Source organism: Heterodontus francisci, chromosome 27 (assembly GCF_036365525.1).
Source record: "Heterodontus francisci isolate sHetFra1 chromosome 27, sHetFra1.hap1, whole genome shotgun sequence".
NCBI lineage: Eukaryota > Metazoa > Chordata > Chondrichthyes > Heterodontiformes > Heterodontidae > Heterodontus > Heterodontus francisci.
This window is the reverse complement of record NC_090397.1, coordinates 56,758,924-56,778,907: the sequence shown is the minus strand read 5'-3', so window position 1 is coordinate 56,778,907 and position 19,984 is coordinate 56,758,924. Positions and strand designations below refer to the sequence as shown.

The window sequence follows — 19,984 nt, the reverse complement described above, 5'->3', positions numbered from 1 at the left end:
GAGAGAGAGAAAAGGCAGGTTAAGGTGAAGATGTTTGCAGTTCTGATGTAGGGTCTTCCTCAAATCACCATCCTAACCTTTGCCAGGTACTGACTCACCTGCTGCATGTTTTCTTTTGGAAAACAGCAGTTCTGTTATTGCTGTTTCGCTAAAATATTTGCATGTGTGTGTTGTTTTTGAAGAAATAAAAGTTCTGCATGATTCAGAAGAATTATATTCAGCATTTATTCTCCTACCTGTTTCAGGGTTTTCACACTTTTGTGGATGGGTCTGGGCAAACCCACCAAAGTATCAGTGTCACTGGAAACAGAAAGCACAAGAACATCTTAAATCAACGAGCACGCAACACTTAAAAGATTGGTGAAGTTTGTTAAACAGGCAGATATTCATTCACCAAAATGAGGAAGCCAATGACATTCTCCGATACACAACTGTTTTATTGTCAATTCACAGTTCGGTCCAAATATCCATTCCCACTCTTCCCTTCTAGACTAACTCCCTGTCCAGAGGTAGCTCCCAGACTGGGGAAAAACCCAGCCCTTAAATGCAAGTTGCAATGAGCATCACCTGCTCTCTATTAACATGAATGAAGTCCTGTTTCATTAAAGGGACCAGCATTTTCAACATAGACAAAGTTGACTGCATTTGCTCTAAATATACAGAATATTTGAAAGCGAGTTACATACAGGGCAACAAAATTGAGAGTAGGATATATGCAGGGTAAAATCACCATTACATTAATTTACAACAGGCCATTTGGCCCATCACACACATGCTAGCTCTTTAGCTGGAACTCTCTAATCTCACGTCCTCGTCATTTCTCTCTACCTGTTAATTGTTTCTGGTCCAATAAAATCCAATTTTTGATTATGTTTTAAGATTTGAAGAAAGACTTTCTACTAACTTGCTCCTCCATTCTTTTCTGACTAATCCTCAGTTTGTGCCACTCGGCAATCGATTTTCAAACCAGTGTAAACAATCTCTTGGTCTACCCTTTCAAAACTTTGCTAAGTTTTGAAAACCTCTGTTTGATCCTCTTTAAACGTTTCTGTTCCAGTTTTAAAAAATGCCCAATTTCTCAAGCATTTCTTCATAACTATAACCTCTCATTTCCTGGTATCATTCTAACGAATCTTCACCATACCTTTTCAATGGTTCTAATATCTTCCCCATCATAGAGTCTCCTGAACCCAATACACCAACTATGGTCTGACCCAGGTCTTGTACAAATTTAATAGCACTGCCTCACTTTTGTTTTCAGCAGGCCTTTATATAAAACACAAACCCGGTTGCTATTTTTAATGTTTTTTTCTGCCTGCACTTTGTGTACTTCTGCCACTGATCTCTGTATTCTCTACCCATTTTACAATCCTATCACTTATGGTATACTCACGTTCTCCCAATCTTACAATCTCCCTAAGTTGATATCAGCATCATTCCTCTTGTACACATGTCCAAATCATTACATCAATAGAAAACGAAAGAGGAGTTACACAGGGTGATGGGCAGCGAGGAGAGAGTTACACAGGGTGACGGGCAGTAAGGAGAGAGTTACACAGGGTGACGGGCAGTAAGGAGAGAGTTACACAGGGTGAACGTCAGCGCGGAGGAGTTACACTCGGAGACAGGCTGCGGGAACACCCTCGCAAACATTTTATATTTTATTGTAATTGGCCCAGTATCATTGCTGAGTGACAAGACAAAACTTTAGCAGTATATACAGACAACAAAGATACACACAGGAGATATACACAGGTATACATATAATAGACACATGCACAGGTAACATTGCTTTCCCACTCACTTTCCCAGTGTGAATCCGATGAACTTGCATCTGCTGACTTCCAGAAAATCTTCAATGTCCTTCTCTCTGCGGAAGTGAGTAGAACAGAACTGAGAATCATGTTCGCATCGGAGGCAAAAAAGCTTTAAGTTGAGAATGTGCAGCATATCATTCCAATGGAAGCAAATCAAACATTTATAAAGAGCCACGTCATCGAGATACTTCACCATGTGTGTACGTTGAGGGGCTGTGGGTAATCACTGAATGGAGATCGAATGGAATCTTCTGTGGATATGTGCACTTGGTGGAGCGGGGGAGGGTCACTGAACAGAGATCAAGTGGGGATGCGAGTGAAGGGAAGGATGTTGATCAGATAATCACCAGGAATGCCGTGGTGCTCAGCTAGCTCCATGATCTGTGGTGACCGGGAGCAAGTTGATCTGCCCTTTTTGCTGTAGGTCACATAACTCCAGGGAACTACCAATCAGTGAGGTGAGGGATGAGGGGTGGGGTGAGGGATGAGGGGTGGGGTGAGGGATGAGGGGTGGGGTGAGGGATGAGGGGTGGGGTGAGGGATGAGGGGTGGGGTGAGGGATGAGGGGTGGGGTGAGGGATGGGGGTAAAGTCGCATGCCTTTCACAGGAAGTTACACAATCAGACGAAAAAAAAGTTAAAAATACAATGGGCTGGATTTTATGGAGTCGGTAGGGTCCCGCGCAGGGCCCAAAAGGCGAGGGGAACCCAACTTGGCCCTTTGGAGACCAGCCCGCGCCCCCCCATCCCTCGCTCTATTTAACAGTGCTCAGGCATCGGCGTTCCCGTCCCTATAATGAATCACATTAAGGAATTTAAAATCGCATGGTGATGGAAGGCGACGGGCACGTCACCCGCCACCTTCCGTCGCTATTTTATGGGGTTCCCCCCCCTCCTTCATCACCCACCCGGTGTCCCAGGGGCCCCAATAATTCAGCCCATATGTTTGACAGATGTCAATAAGTAACGCTGATTTACACAGACCTGACTTTAGTGGCCCAGGGCAGGCACCGGGGGAAGTACACTCTTTCTGAAGCCAGTTGAGTGGAAGGCAGGGCCTGGATCAGTGCCTCCCTCTCCAGTGGATCCACTTCTCCCTCAATCCCACTGTCACCATCATCTGCCTCGTCATCCTCCTCCCGAGACTCGTCCCTCTCACAGTAGATATCCAGACTGTCCTGCTTCATGAGAACCTGCCAGTGACACCAGATAGTTAACACATCCCAACTGTTTGCCAGCGCATCTCCCTGCACCCCCCCCCAACCCATAGCCTGTCCGTCAGCTCATCACCCCTTGGTTTTCTTTCAAAACTGAGATTGATAGATTTTTGTTGGGTTATGCATTAAGGGATAAGACACCGAGGCAGGTAGATGGAGTTAAGATACAGAGCAGCCATGATCTAATGGGCATAGCTGGCTTGATGGGCTCAATGGCCTTCTCCTGGTTCCCATGAATCACAGAGGGGGATGAGCAGCTCTGAAGATGGATCTTACCCTCCTGCCCCTGCGGCCTCGCTTCTGCTGCTGCTCCAGGATGTCCATGGCCGATGCTGGGGGAGAGGTGGCTCGCAGGGTTCGTGTCACCTGGATACTGTCCTCCAACAGAGCAGGGAGGCCCAGCTTCACTCGATTTTCCACTTTCAGCTCCTGGAGTTTCTCAAACCCTCCAAAACAAAACTGGCGACAAAGGAAGGTGTTTAATCAAATGACCTCATCCACCCAATAACACCAAGTATAACCTGAGCACTGAGGGAGTGGAGGGTCAATGTAACATTACACATTTATAATTAGTGATCACAAAACAGGGAAGCATGTCAAGACCTTGGTTAAAGTGCAGGGGAGATTTACTAGAATGATACCAAAGATAAGTGGCTTCAGTTATGTGGAGAGACTAGAGAAGCTGGGATTGTTTTCTTCAAAGCAGTGAAGGTTAAAGGGAGACTTGATAGAGGTGTTCAAAATAATCATGGGATTTGATTAAATAAATAAGGAGAAATTACTTCCACTGGCAGGAGGGTCAGCAATCAGATTTAAGATAATTGGCAAAAGGCACCAGTGAGGCGATGAGGAGGAATGTATTTTAGGGACCAAGTTATGATGATCTGGAATGTACTACTTGAAAGGGTGCTGGAAGCAGATTCAAAGGGAAATGGATAAATACTTGAAAAAGAAAAATCTGCAGGGCTCTGGGGAAAGGAGTAAGGGAATGGGACTAATTGGATAGCTACCAGAAAGCTGGCACAGGGATGATGGGCTGAATGGACTCCTTCTGTGCAATATAAAGTACAGAAAAAAAAACTTTTTTTCTATTCATATTATGCCGATCCAAGCGGCTGGCTCATTCATCTACATCTCTCATGAATGTTACTCCGAAAAGACACATTAATACTTAGAACTTGAATCATCAATACACTTGTCCTTAATGCGCACAAACTTTATCAAAAAATAAAGCACAATTCACCTTTAGCCATTTCTTCGCACCCAGAAGAACTCCTTTTGCCCATCCTATGTAACCAGTGACCGACGTCTGGACTGGTCACTGCAGATAGAATAGGACTTGACTTCGAGCCTTATCTGGTCAGTTTTACTGCCTATAGTGGAGTAACACCAAGGTCTGTGACACCCATCTTCAGGGTACCAGTCCAATATGGGGCTCTCTGATAAAAAATCATCATAATGTGGGTTTGGGGCAGGTGGGGGAGAGGGGTGGTAGACATCATCACTGGATCCATTCCATTTAAGAGTAGTACAATAACATGGACCCATCGGGAATTTAAGAAACTCTTATGATGAACATAGGAGTTTGTGGATACACTTTTGGTTCAATTCATAGGAATTGTGATTATTGGGCCCATTGGATTGTACTGGAAATGTTTGATGGCACCACAATGGCACTCAGACTGGCATCAAGCAGGACAGCGAAGCTTCCTCACAGGAAGGGAGGGATGAGAAGCAGCTCCCAGCTCAACAGCAGTGGGCTAATGCCCGTTCAGTCAGGTTGGGTACATGTGTCAGTGCGAGGTATATCAGCGTAAGACAATCTGCACTCTCCATGTGCAGGAAAAAGTCTCAAAGTGCTTTACACTCAGGGGAAACAATCGCGGAGAGAAAGCAGAGGGGGGTTAGATTTGTGGGGAAGGGGAAGCCACAGAAGGAGAGGGTTTCTGAAAGCAGAGGGGGAATGGCATGGAAATAGGGAGGAAGTTCTAGAGGGCAGGAACAGGGCAGCCACTAACTGATGGAGTGAAAGGTCAATGAGTGACCCAGTGCAGATGGTGCATGTGGACTCAGATAGGGTAGGGAGAGGCCTTGTGGTGATTTAAAGGAGCACTACCACTTCACATGTCTGTGATTCTGGACTCGAGACCCCAGTCTGTGCTGTCAGTCAACCTCGGCAGGGTTGGCGGCAGTGATGGACATTTGGCCTCAGTTCCTCTGCAAGGGTGAGAGAAGGTTCCCGTGCCTGATGGCTACCCTGCTGGAAGATGCCTGCAAATAGACCTCAGGCAAGAGCAAGACCAGGGCCGGACTTTGTTGCGATGCTCTCCACAGCCAAATAGCTATCTGAACCAATGAATTGAGGACAGCTACTTGGCTGAGATACCAGAGTGCTGATGTACCAGTGGCACCGTATCCCAGCGAGGAGCAACACCTACAGGAGTGGGGGAGGGGGATGGGGTGGCTGTTGGTGTGGGGGGTGGGGGGGGGGCGGGGGTGACAGTATGGGAACACCACCACACCCAAGTTTTCCCAAGTCACACATCAGCCTGAATTGGACATATAAACAGTCATTCCTTCACTGTCGCTGGGTCAAAATCCTGGAACTCCCTCTCTATCAGCACCATAGGAGCACCTTCACCATACGGACCGCAGCAGTTCAAAGTGGCTCACCACCTTCTCAAGGGCAATTAGGGATGATCAATAAATGCCAGCCTTGCCAGCAAAGCCCAGATCCTGAGAATAAACCAAAGTAAAACATAGAGGGAGTTTAAAAATAAGCACACGAGACCTACCAGAATCGTTTTCCAAAGGAGCAGCAACACCTTCTTAACAGGGCAATGTGGAGTGTATCCACTGCAGTATTTATTAACAAGAGAGAAGAGGAGAACAGCAAAGGGCTCACCATTATACACTGGGGAACCTAAGGAACGAGATGCAATTCATCAACACAAGGATTAACTGAGAAACAATCTGGATCAGTCCAGACTAAACAGTTATAGGTTCAGGAGGAATCCTTTCAGCACCAGGAGGAAGCTATTCAGCTACTTGGGCCCACAATTAGGTCATGGTTGATCAACACCTCAACTCCATTTACCATACCAATTACAAAGACCATGTGAACTATCTGAGAAACAGTCCAGGTCAGCCTGGGCTAAACCCATTCCAATTACAAACTCCAATCACATAACAACTGCAACAATAGCTCCGTGTTATCTGGAGTGGCACAAGACAGTTGGGGGTAGGGTGGAATATTTCAGAAAGAGAGAGGAGGAAATTCACACCTGATCCATCCTGATATTTGGTTCTATCCCATGTGATTGCCCAATGACAATAGAAAGACACCCTCACATGCTTTTACAAACCAGTGGCCTCAGTTTGGAGTAGGCAGCTGTACAGGTTGTAGAAATGGCCTGGGGTGGGATAGGTTTGAGGGAGATATCAACTCACCACCCTGAGACACTTGCTGGAAGAGTGGAGCACAGGAGTGAAGTCAGCCAGCAAGCACTCTGCAGTCGAATAGCTTGCCAATACACACTAAGTTCTGAATCATGCTGAGGTACAGCTCTGAGTCTGCCAGTCAAGCTCCAGCATCCCAAAATGGGCAATCTTGATGTGCGAGCCCAGACAGAGAGCAGCAGTAGACTATTCAACCACAGGGTGCATTGGAGCTAAGCCACATCTCCACCCTAACTTGATGCTCAGCAGAGGCTACTGCACAGCGAGCAGGTGATTGGCTGATTTTATCTGCCCCTAACCTGGGGAGCCCAAAACTAACCATATTTTAGTTTTAGTTTTTTTTTTAAAGTCAACTGGGGGCATTTAACAGTGCACAGAAACACACTTAAAGCTACACTGGAGCATTTACATAGAAGATACAGCACAGAAACAGGCCCTTCAGCCCAACTGGCCCTGCTGGTGTTCTCCCACCCCTCTTCATCTCACCCTATCAGCATATCCATCCATTCCTTTCACCCTCCAACGTACCAAGCTTCTCCTTAAAAGTGTCTGTGTTATTCGCCTCGACTGCTTCATGTGGTAGTAAGTTCCACATTCTAACCACTCTGAGTAAAGAAGTTTCTCCTGAATTTCTTATTAGATTTATTGGTGACCATCTTATATTTTTGGGCCCTAGTTTTGGTCTCACTGTGCCCTGGTTATGTCTTCCCAAATTCTGTATATGAATTTCTGGGTCATTACCTCAGAGAATACAACTTGCATCAGATATAAAATCCAGGACATTACTTGCTTTACAACTGATGGAACTGGACGAGATTCCTGCAATGATCACCTTGCATTTATTTTTAAACAGTTAACATAGTTTCCCATCTCGCTCTCTCTTTTTCTCCCCCAACAACCCCCAGCCCCGCAAAAAAACAAACCTCAGCTTACACAACACTTGTGGTCACACTAAAAAGACAAGGAGCAAAAACTGGAAATCTGAAATTTAAAAAAAATGTTGGCAGCAGAGATCCAGTCAGTCAGCACCTGTGTGGAGTGAAAGGGCAAACTATTAACATTTTGGATGCAGGCCCCTTCATCAGAATGCACAAGGGTTCAGATGAAGGGTCTACACCCAGATCATCAATAACCCACCCTTCCCCTCAATACTGACTGACCTCTTGCTATTTGCCGCAGTCTGTTTTTAGGTCTTGGGGGACATGTGCATAAAATTCATTGCTACTGTGCCCGCATGCAATCTTCTGCACAACTGATGTTTTTGAATGTTAACAGACAGAAAACAGGAAGTAATTTTCAGGCTGACAAGCAGTGGAGTGTCACAAGGATCCGTGCTTGGGCCTCAGCTATTTACAACCTCTATCAATGACTTAGATGAGGGGACAAAGTATTCTAAGTTTGCTGACAATATAAAGCTAGGTGGGAAAGTAAGCCATGAGGAGGAAGCAAAGAGGCTGCAAAGGGATATAGTGTGGGCATAAGGGAGGCAGATGGAGTATAATGTGGGGAAGTGTGAAATTATCCACTTTGGTAGGAAGAATGGAAAACAGAATTTATTTTTAAAAAGGTGAAAGACTGGTAAATGTTGGGATTCAGAGGGATTTGGGGATCCTTGTACATGAATCACAAAGTTCACCTGCTGGTACAGCAAGCAATTAGGAAGGCAAATGTTATGTCAGCCTTTATTACAAGGGGCTTGGTTAGTCTTGCTGCAATTACATAGGGCTTTGGTGAGACCACACCTGGAGGACTGCATTCAATTTTGGGCTCCAACTTCAGGAAGAATACACTTGCCTTAGAACAGGTGCAACGAAGGTTCACTAGATTGATTCCTGGGATGAGAGGGCTGTCCTATGAGGAGAGATTGAGTAGAATGGAGTTTAGAAGAATGAGAGGTGATCTCGTGGAAGCATATAAACATATTAGGGGGCTTAACAGGGTAAATGCTGAGAGGCTGTTTCCCCTGGCTGCTGAGTCTAGAATTAGGAGTCATAGTCTCAGGATAAGGGATTAGCTATTTAGGACTGAGGTAAGTAGGTATTTCTTCATTCAGGGCTGTGAATCTTTGGAATTCTCTACCCAAGGGCTGTGGCTTCTCAGTCATTGAGTATATTCAAGACGGAGATCTATATATTCTTGGGCACTAAGGGAATCAAAGGATATGGGGATAGGGTGGTAAAGTGGAGCCATGATCTTATTGAATTGCAGAGCATGCTGAAGGGATCATGTGACCTACTCCTGCTCCTATTTCTTATGTTATGAATAATCTTGCACTGAGCTTCTGCTGATGGTTCAGGAGGGTAGACACACTAAATGGTGAGCCAGTTCATTGCTTTCAACGGGATGCTGCTAGTGTTGGTTTGTCTATTAGTTCATAGAACCTTACAGCCCATAATGAGGCCATTCAGCTCATCATGCCTGTGCCAGCTCTTTACAACATTACAATAGTGACTACACTTCAAAAGCACTTCATTGGCCGGAAGTCACTCTGGGACATCCTGAGGTCATGAAAGGTGCTATATAAATGCAAGTTTTTCTGTCTCTATAAAAAAAAAAGCCAAAAGCTTTATAGTGGAATGAAAGTCAGGTTAGTTGATCAATTCCCACCAGGAGGGAAGGGACCATACTCACTTAATTCAGTCCGGAATCCGTCTCTCGCCGAACTCCACTCTGGTTTGTCATCCTCCACCTCCCTGCGCATGATCTCCACCATCAGGTACATAATATTGAGCAGCACCCTGGAATATCAGCCATGCCCGAGAGTCAAGATTGGCATCACATAAACACCAAATAGTGGAACGCTAACTGAGACTCTCTGGGATGGCAGGGGAAAAAAGCTCATCTCAGTGGGCAGTGCGAAAATGTAGAGTTAAAGCCCTCCCTTACTTTAATTTAAAGGGACACATCAATTAGTATGCAAGTACAGCAGCCAGACCACATCAACCAGAGCATGAAGTTTGACCACAGTCAGTTAGCTGGAATGCCACTAAAATTGGCCTCAGTGAACTGCCATCATCGAGAAAGAAGGAAAAGAAATGGAGTCAACAAACTACTCCCTCCCCACCCTGTGCTTGATTGCTGGAAACTGGGCATGTGCAGATGGATTAGGCTCGACTGGGTCAAATAGTCTGGCAACACTCATTGTCCACGGGCACACATGAAGGAAGTGGATTTGGGCAAAGTACCAGTGTGGCTGACAACACAGTGTGAGCCAATGTTTCCAAGAAAGGAAACGGACTGAAGACCAAGAACATATGCAGGTAACAGCTGGAACATGCGTCAGACATATTTTCTGATAAATGCTACCTCTTCTCGTTCAGGCACCCATGTCAATCCCCTTACCTCAGCTCAGTGCTATCTGCTAGAGAGATGGCTGGTTTTCTCAGGGAGCTGCTGCACGCCTGGGTGTTGCTGTGTATAAACAGAATTATATTTACATCCAACTGCATGCTTCCATTAACAAGGTGACGGTCATAAACTCTATAGTATGTACAATACAACTAATTCCCTCAGAGATTACCCTGTTGGCTCAGTTTGGCATGAAACACAGCAGTACAGATCAAAGGTCCCAGGTGCAAATTCGGGTCTGTTACCTGATCTCAACTGGCAATAGTTCACAAAGAAACAGCCAAATGAGGGAGGCCATTCGGCCTATCTAACACATCCCTCTATGATTCTCCCTACCAGAGAATCTAACTTCATGAATGAATCTGAAGTTTATGCTCTCACTGCTCTATCCAGAGACCACTCCAGGAACAGGTCACCTCTTTGCCTGAAGAAGTACTTCCTAACACCAACCCTGAATTGGCCTTTCACCAACTTGTTTCCACATCCCCATAACTTATATTCCTGGTTTAATTTGAAGCTATGCTCTTTTTTTAAAAAGACTCCTCCTGATCATCTCTTTTTAAAGCTGAAAACTTTTCCAACATTTCCTCACGACTCAATTCTCAGACACTAGGGATGAGCTTCATGCCCTTTCTCTGAACTGCTTCCAGGCCTTGGGTATTTCCCTTGTGCCTTAGTGACTAGAATTAAACACCTTGTTCAAGGTCTGGCCTAAGCAGAGAACTAAGAGCTTCAATCGTAAACCTCCACTGATCTGGCTCAACATCTGATTTCCTTTGTTAATGGCTGCTCTGCAATGACTAGGCATGGTCACTGTTGAGTCTACTATCACTCCTAGATCTTTTTTCCAGTCACTGCCATAACCTAGTTAGTAACCTTCATTATGTCCCTAAATTTCTGTTCCATTTAGAAGACCTTGCACTAGTTTGAATTTCCTCCATCTTGGTTCTACACACTTGTAAATGCTGCCGGGGTCTGTCTATAATTCCTTAGTTATTTTACCAAACTCTCCTACCCATATTGGTTTAATCTGTGAACTTGTGTTCTGAATTTCTAAATCAAGACCATTCATGTAGATCAGAAACAGCGGAGGCCCCAGCATCAATATACAGTCATTATATCTCCTCAGCCCAACATCACTTCCCTAACTGGTACTTGCTTTGCAATCTTTCATTCAATTCCTTATTCACCTCCAACTTTTACCTCATTGCTTTCTGGAATCTAGGTATACTATATCATTGGGTTTTTCAACATCCACTTAGGATGTCACTTCCTTAAACAACATCTTACAGCTTGAGTCAGCGCCGGCTACCATTAGCTAGATCGGGGGTTTACAACCTGCAGTTCCATTAAGGACTCATGTGCGGTTCGTGACCTTGATCCATCAAACCCATTTTGATGGTAATTAAATGGCTTGTTTCAATTTTTTAAACTTTAACATTGTACTTGTGAGAAAGTCAATTCAACTTTTTTAATAAAAATCTTTAAAATGTTATTGAAATGTGTCTCTTTCTTGTTTTTCATTATTAGTGGCATTTACATACAGCATTGCAGGCTCTTAAGATATTGCATTTTAGACTAATTTTTTAAAAAAATGCCTCTTCTTGTTAATAAGGTTGCCGACCCGAGCTAGACTATTTCCATACAGGGGCTCAACTTGGTTCCAAATGCTCAGTTCGATTACCTTGCCAGTTACTGATGAAAGACTAATGGGTCTGCAATTAGTTTAGAATTTTACTTAAAAATAGGTACCATATTGCCTTGTTTCGAATCCAGTAGCAACACCAGCTGGCACCCCACCACTGCCACCCCAGCTGTATTCAGTGACTCCATCACATTGATGTCACGACTTTGCAGAGTCCATCTCTAGGCTCATGTCTCCCTTCAGGGATATACAATCACCATCTGCGGAGTTACTGCTCGACAGCCTTTGAAACAAGGGACAAGGACAATGCACAGCAGAAGTTTCATCATCTAAACTCCCAATTATCTGCCAACCTACTGACCAATCAGAATATTTGTAGAATAAATACTTGCGCAAGTCATTTCATTGAACAGCATCTTTTATTTATAATTTCCTCGTGTATCAACTACCTCACATTCCTTTCTGTTGCTTATACTGCACTTGTTTTCATTTCTGTGTCTGGCATACTGATGTATGTTTATAATACAAGATTCACATTTGAAAAGATGCTAGTTCCCAATTGTCCACCCTAGGTGTGGGTAGTCCTCTCCATAACAATGGAGACCAGCCATTCCACTGTCAAGCACCTGTCCCAGCCTATGGTTTTACTGGACCCCAACCAACACCCCGACAACCCAAACCCCGCAGTAGCTTCCACTGGGCTCGCAAGCCTATATCTACCTCACGCTGAAAAATAATCCGCAGACAGATCATTACCGCCAACTGGTAGGTACCCTCCTTCACTCACTCGATCTCCATATTGAGGAGCTCCACCAACACCCCAAATGTGCCCATCTCATAGAGAAGGAAGACGTTGTACCGAGCCCAATGTACCACTTCGGTTTCTGTGTAACAGTCATCAAACACACCTGCAGGGAGCATCGAAACCAAGAGGTCAGGTGCAGGAGGAAGAAGGAAAAGATGTTCTATTTTAGTTGGGGTTGGTGGGGGAGGGGGGGGGGGGGGGTGGGAAAAGAGCGCAATGTCCCCTCCGATTATTTTTCATGTGTGGCTTGCCCATTACAACGTGTGGTTCCTTTAATGTTTTTTGCACGGTACCTAAAACGGGACAACTTGTGAGCGGCCTATGCAGTGCCTTCTGGATTGCTGTGTGCAGCTTATAGGGAACACTGGAAGAGGGTGTGGTTTTCTGTTCAGGAATGGAAGTTATGCCAGTGCTATAGGAATGGAATGGTCTGCAGTTCTGCTACCTAGGCTCAGTGACAACTGCTTTCACGTCACTGGCAAACCAGGTGTAAAGTTTCTGCTGCCACAAATTTTATGCTATACCAAGTGGTCTGTCTGTATTAGATTGGTAATTTATGGCACCCTGTCAGTCATACATTTTATGGTTCCAACTGCCCATTAGCAATCGGGTTGTGCCTGTTCCAAACTGGTTAATTCTATCAGATCTCCACTGGCACGGCATATGTTGAGACAATGATGATGGATTTGAAAGAGTGTTGGCTGCTTGGGAGAGAGGTGCACATCTCCACTGGAAGAATTTTATAAAGAAATTTGTAAGAGATCTCCCCAGAGACAATTAAGTAAGTGTCTGTTGATCATCTCCTAGAAAATGGAGTTTGCCTCCTCACTGCAGGCAGATAAATAGATAGCACATAAATAAACAAATCTCCATTATATATAAGGGAGATATTCCTTATCTTTATTGACCACCTAAATAGCAGCTTGGTTCAGTTCATACCACTCTTGTCTTGAAGTCAGAAGGCTGCGTGTTCGTAACCTATGCCAGGGTGTCAGTGCATAATCTAGGTTGACACTCCAATGCAGTACTGATGGAGGACTTCAGTGTTAGAGGTGCAGCTACCTAGCAATGAACAACAATGAGATAAACGACTAAAATGCAGGCCAGGACACTTGGGGAGAACTCCCTACTTTGTGACTTGTGCCATGGGATCTTCATACACTAAGCAGAAGCACCAGAACAGGAAAAGGTTGTACCTGACAGTGCAGGACTGGCATGTCGGAGTGTGGGCTTGTATGTGGGTGGTTGGGGGCAGGGGGGTGGTGGTGGTGGGGAGGGAAAGAAAAGAGGGAGATCAGGGAAAAACTTTGCAGAACCTGCCCTGAGGTAGATTCCACAACAGCATACTGTACATGACTGGTGGACAAAATTGTCTACTTGTTAGTGGTATGTAAATGATATGAAAGTTGGGGTGCTAGACATCCTTGTGGGGAGTTAAGGCTCCGTGCCTGTGTTTTACATGAGTTAGCTTTGGTTGTATCTATGCTGCTAGTTTAATTTTTCCACTAGACTTCCATAACAGAACAGAAAAGAAAGGAGTTATACTGTCACTGCTAATTACCTTGGGCCAGGTAAAGAATGGCTCTGGCAAACTTAAGTCTCTTCCCTCTGTTTATCACCTCCAATCCATCCATCAGCCTCATTAAATAGGATTTATGTTCATTCTCTTCCAGCTCGACCCATTTCTTGCCCTTCCCTGCGAGAGACAAAAGGGTATTAAATTACACTGAGCCCAACATTCACATCCCTCACCCCTCTAAACATCCAAAGGGTTGAACAAACCGCTCTGGGTCTCCATAGGTTCTCAGACCCAATTCACTCTATTCCCAAGGGGAACAACGTGACCCCTAATCTGCAGGAACTTGAGACAGACTACAAAAAAAAATAAAAAGACTGATGGGGGAGAAACTCTTCCTGTTTGAACGTATTACGCCCCTCCCCAAAAATATCACAGGTGGTTGTTATTTGGCCCATCGTTGTCTGTGCTGGCTCTTTGAAAGAGCTGTCCAACTACTCCCATTCCCCTTTGCTTTTCCTCTAGCTATGCAAATTTTTACCCTTCATATATTTATCCAATTCCCCCTCAAAAGTTATTACTGAATCTGCTTCAACCACTCTTTCAGGTAGTACATTCCAGATCACAAGAAGTCACTATGTAAAACATTTCACACCTCACCTCATCTCCAGCTCTTTTGTCAATCAACTTAAACCTCAACTTGAATGTCCTTTGCTACCAATCCTTTTGCCACTGGAAACAATTTCTCATTATCTACTCGACCAAAACCCTGCATGACATTGTGCACATCTCTTTAATCTTCCCTTAATCTGCTCTTCTCTTTGAAGGACAACCCTAGCTTCTCCAGTCTCTCCACATCACTGGGTACCATTCTAGCGATCATCGTTCATCATTAAAAGGTATTTACATATAACTCTATCTCTAGGGCCGGGCTTCTCCCCTCCAATTCTGAGATATCAGATTCCATCAAAATCCTGCTCAAACTCAAGATTTAATCTAGTGGATGAACTGTGGGTTTTTTGAGGACCCTTGCTGCTGCCTTTTGCAAACTCCCACTACCATGAATCGCGAAATCCTCTTCAAAGCAATCCCTGTTAGCAGCAAACTCGGGCTCTTCCGTGTAGCTGTACAGCTCTGCAGAAAGAGAAAAGGAAAGATCGTTCAACATTATGCAGCAGGACAGAGTCTCCTCCTTGTTGTCTGCCTCTCAGTGATGGCAGGGGATCTATCTAAAACTGGAATCTTACGTGAGGTTTGCTAATTTATACTTTGGGTTTAGCAGAATCCTACTTTAGGGAGGTTTCTGTATTAGCTTCTCAAACATGTTGTTAAATATGATTTCATTTCTTTCAATTAATTTTCAACATTTATTTTTCAAGTTTACCTCATGTTCATTTGTTTTTCAGTTGTTTCAGACCCTAGTGTTTGTCAGCTCACTATGGCCCTCCCCACTATATCCAGCTTTCTTCCAATCCTAATCATCCATTCTTCTCCACCTTACCGTAATAGTCCTCCCCTCATCTTCTTTCTTCCTGTGTGGTCTCTCTCCTCCACAGACTTTTTTTAAACCACAACCCCAAGCTCAAGTCTCACCAGAATAGGCCCATGGCATTTCTCTGTTTTGATCATCCACGATGCCCACCCACCACTGTTGTCCTGCCTCTCCCAGCAAACACTTGCCTGGGATCCATTGCGAGAAGCAACTTCACTAACCTCTGCCTTGTTCCTTTCTCAACTCTATTCTCCTCTCAGATTTACCCCTTTCAGCACAGGGCTACTACAAATTGTCCACCCGCTTGCAAATGAGTCGCCTTTCATTCACGGCCACATTGGTCACCTGGCCCTGGCTGAACCTGTGATAACACATGGCAGCTACCACGTGCCCCACCACAAGGGGGCATGGCTTTCATCCGCAGGCTCCACCTTGACCTTTCCTTTTGCTCCTCTAGCAATTCACTCTTTACCTCACCCCTTCCCCTCAAATCTAGGACTTTGCTAATGACTTCTTCACTTAAATTTCTTCCCTTGCTCAAACTTTGCACCAAGCAATACCTCGTCCTCAGTGGTTGTAACCTACACCTAACTTCCTCCTGCCCCCCTCATACAACCTCTCCACTTTACTGACTTTATTCAGCCTCATCCTGCATAACCAGTCCTCCCATTCATAACCATTCCCTCAACCCTACCCTTTGTAAGGCATATTGGTGTCTCCAACCAGCCACAGAAACGTTAATACAAATACCACCATGCAAATTTGAGAATTTCAATTCAGTTTAAAAAAAAATTGGGAAATTAAAAAATAATTTCTGTAAAAGTGACCATGAGGCTGTAAGATTGCTGTAAAAACCCAACTAGTTTATTAATGTCTTTTAGGAAGGAAACTCACCATCCTTACCCAGTGGTCTACATGTGACTCCAGTCTCACACCAACAAGTGACCAAGCAAACCATTCAGTTGCATCAAATTTCCAAAGAGATACAGCAGTTGAAGGAAAAGGAACCTTCCATGGGCAATAAATGCCAGCCTTGCCACTGACACCCACATCCTTAGAATCAATAGGTAACCCCTCCCCCACACTCCTCCAATCCACAGCCAGATAGAATCTGATGTCAGTCTATGGAATTCATGCGGCTTGTTGCTTAGCTGCCTCTGCCCTCAGTCCACATCCAGCTCCAAACTCGCACCATTCTATAGATATTCCCCCAGCTCCTGCACCTTGCACTCCCTTGACTACTTCCCTCTGCCCCCCAGCTCCTGAACACTCAACTGGCCCTCATTAGCCTAATGCTTGCGACTTCATCAACTCCTCTGGCACTGCGGCACTCTTACAAACTACCAGAATCACTCTGCTCCTTAAAAGGTCTGTAGTTGTCCTCTGCAATGACTGCCCCATCTTAAAGCTAGCCTTCTTAAGGTTCTGAAAAGTATCTTCACTCAACAACACACCCATCTTTCCTTCTTCAAATCCCTTCAATCCAGTTTCTATCCCTCTGATGACACAAAGTGACTGACAACATTGAGAGTGACCATGACTGTGGTGTGCTGTTCCCCCTTAACGTCTTGAGGCTTTTAACATGTTCCACATGCATGGCTCTGGCCTCATAGGCTTCCATTCTAACCTTGCCAATGCAGCCCGCACAACTTTTACGATGGCTTCTCCTCCCACACCTGTACGGTCACCTGTGGTTTGTTGCAAGGTTCTGCCCTTGGCCCCCTCCTATTTCCCAGACATGTGTGGCTCCTCAGTAATATTACCCACAGGCAGGGAGGCAGCCTCCATATGTATGCCAACAAACCTCTCCATCACCATGGGAGTGCTGCACCGTCAGAAGTGCTGTCTTTCAGAGGAGACATTTAACTGAGCCTCTGTCCACTTCTCAAGCAAGAATAAAAGATTTCTACTATTCTGGTGCCCTGAGCTCTGGAATTCCCTCCTAAACCTCTCACCTCTCCTTTAAGATGCTATTTACAACCTCTCTCTTTGACCAAACTTTTGGTCACCTGTCCTAATATTTCCACATATAGCTTAGTGTCAAATAATTGCTCCTGTGAAGCAGCTTGGGACAATTACTATATTAAAGGTGCTATATAAATGCAAGTTTATCTGGTCCTATTGTTGTTTGTGGGATCTTGCTGTGTGCAGATTGGCTGCCACATTTCCTGCATTATAACAGTAACTTCAAAAGTACTTCATTGACTAAAATGCTTTAGGACATCCTAAGGCATGAAAGATGCTTTTTAAATGCAATTTCTTCTTTTCTTACACAGATGCAAGTTATTGATTCTTTTTATCAAGTACGTTCATTGTCGCCAACTACATCCACCTATATCAGCAACTTCTCCAAGAGATACAGGACTCGCTACAGCTGCTGAGACAAAGGTTTATCAAAAAAAAAAAATTACATGTTCGCTGATTCAAAAAACAGGACTGTAATAAACGGAGTAATTCAGGCACAATACACCTTACCTGAAAGTTCCGCAACAATGCTGTCTGAATCTTCATATTCAAACTCTAGGTTAGGAAAATCCAGTGAACCCTAAAAATTGGCAAAGGAGGTTTCTGTTGGTTTCAACTCTATTGTCATCACCACCTTATGTCATGAAAGTATTGTAACCATAAGCAATGCCTTTACTGCAACTATAATTCAAGGAGTAAAATCCTGGTAAATTTAAACTTGCTCAAGCAGAGGTTAATTGCTGCCCACTTCCGCGATAAGGACTTAAAGTGGGAACCATGCGGCCCATCAATCCATTTGTGCCACCCGTTTGGGATTTGCACAGGAGGAATCCTTGTAATATACCAGCGGCCTGATCGTGTGTGATCCACTCTACCTAGTCCATGTCATTTCCAAAGGAAGGTTCCCAAATATTGCTTCCTGGACCCCAAGTAGGCAAGTCAAGGATTACTACAGACTTTATCTAACTTTATGTCCCACATAACAGAGCTTAAATTGCTTCTCCTGCTTAGCAATATTGGGTCAATTGAAATTGAGGAGTTGGCAGAAATCATCACCCAAGGTGGCGCGTCGGCTCGACTGTACTTGAGCAAGTACCAGTCCAGAGACTGGCAGTACCATAGAGGATAAGCTGGATCAATAGATTTTTGTTGGATAAGGGCATTAAGGAATATGGAACAAAGGCGGATAAACAGAGTTGAGGTACATATCACTCATGATCTAACTGAATGGCAAGAGAGACTCGGACTGAGTGACCTCCTCCTCTTTCTACATTATTTAAACCATGACATGCACACACAGTACACTGAGGCACTGGTGCAATTTATGGAATTACAATGAGAGTTTGGAAACAAACATGATGCAATCTTTCTTTTCTTCATGAAGTCAGTTTCCTTCTATATTCGACAACCATGCCACAATCTTCACATGAACCACATGGAGATCCTTGTTGCCCACTCCCCACATCGGGACCCTTAAAGGGACAAATGAGAAGTGACACTAATGTGACTGCCACAAACACAAACTTTTGCTCACCATCAGCGTCCTCTGCAGGAAACAAACCACAGTAATTCATCCTGAGATCATTCACTTTAACACAGCCAAATAGGCAATATACAATCATTCCATGAAATGGTGGGCAATTGCAGGCTGGCGCACAAAGGAGAGATGCCAACTGAAAACAAAGTGGATCAAAGGGAGACAAGTTCAGGCGAGACCCCTTCCCTCAACTAAATCTTCATCTTTCCCTTGTACTATGATGATTACTGAGAACAAGCAACATCTTCCCAAAGGTCAGCTGACTATCAAGTATTGAATAGGAACAGAGAGGGGTAAAATGGAAAGTGAGTAGATGAGAGAGCAGGAGAGGGGAAAATAAAGCGACAGGGTATGAAAGAATGGTGAGGTGAGATAACTATTGGGATGAAAGAGAGAGAGTTCGGGGTGGGGGCGGGAACAAGAGATCAAGAGTCAACAGGAGAGTGAGACACATAAGGGGGATGAAAGAGAGATAGAAGGGGGGAGCGAATGTGAGATGAGGGCTGACAGAAGGTGCATGAGATAATAAAGGCATACAAGAGGGAGGGATAAAGAGATATAGGGATGACAAACACAAAGAGGGAATGAAAGAGAGAGAGAGTTAGGGAGGGATATATTCCCCAGATAGGATACAATCCAGATTTCACGTCACATTAATTAGCTGGCTTGGTTTCAGCCCTATGAGCAGGTTAAACGTCTTTTACAATGACACCGTATATTTTAAATGAGGCTCTGTCAGTAGACAATCTTGAAAAGTTGGCCGAACCTGCTTTTGTTGTTTAAAACAGAAAGCTTTGGACTTCTTACACAATTTTTCTTGAGAAAGTTGTATGGATCCATGTTGACCTGTCACGTCTATTTCCATCGCCTTGTGCCACTGTTGCTGTTGTGGTGGAGCTGCTCCCGGTCACCAGTCACAGACCAGGGGCAGCTGCTCCCATCGGTTGACTGACATTGACATTACCCCCACCCAGGTTATTATTAGCCTTTCACCTGTTGATGTCACTCTGCCGGCCAAACCCGAGGTTGACACTCACCTCCGACTCCCTGCGCTGGTTTCGGAAGAGCTCCTTCGCCCGGGATGCCGAGCTACCACCACCTACACTCACCGCTTCCATCCTCACTCGGATACTAAACTCTGTTACATTCTGTAACCAAGTGCGAGCGTTCGGAACCCCGCCCAT

General features: G+C 44.6%; 1 protein-coding gene across 1 annotated transcript in view; it reads right to left on the bottom strand.

The window, feature by feature from the left end:
• LOC137384951 (striatin-interacting protein 2-like) overlaps nucleotides 1-19,984 on the bottom strand; it is a 32,970-nt gene extending 12,986 nt beyond the window's left edge. The window contains exons 1-12 of the mRNA XM_068059662.1: nucleotides 19,838-19,984; nucleotides 17,774-17,843; nucleotides 14,866-14,940; nucleotides 13,852-13,986; nucleotides 12,273-12,393; nucleotides 9,835-9,903; nucleotides 9,124-9,230; nucleotides 5,829-5,956; nucleotides 3,310-3,492; nucleotides 2,801-3,009; nucleotides 1,805-1,870; nucleotides 237-300 (exon numbers count right to left, since the gene is read on the bottom strand). Coding sequence (XP_067915763.1) covers nucleotides 237-300; nucleotides 1,805-1,870; nucleotides 2,801-3,009; nucleotides 3,310-3,492; nucleotides 5,829-5,956; nucleotides 9,124-9,230; nucleotides 9,835-9,903; nucleotides 12,273-12,393; nucleotides 13,852-13,986; nucleotides 14,866-14,940; nucleotides 17,774-17,843; nucleotides 19,838-19,984 — 1,374 coding nt within the window. The remainder of the gene's footprint in view (nucleotides 1-236; nucleotides 301-1,804; nucleotides 1,871-2,800; nucleotides 3,010-3,309; nucleotides 3,493-5,828; nucleotides 5,957-9,123; nucleotides 9,231-9,834; nucleotides 9,904-12,272; nucleotides 12,394-13,851; nucleotides 13,987-14,865; nucleotides 14,941-17,773; nucleotides 17,844-19,837) is intronic.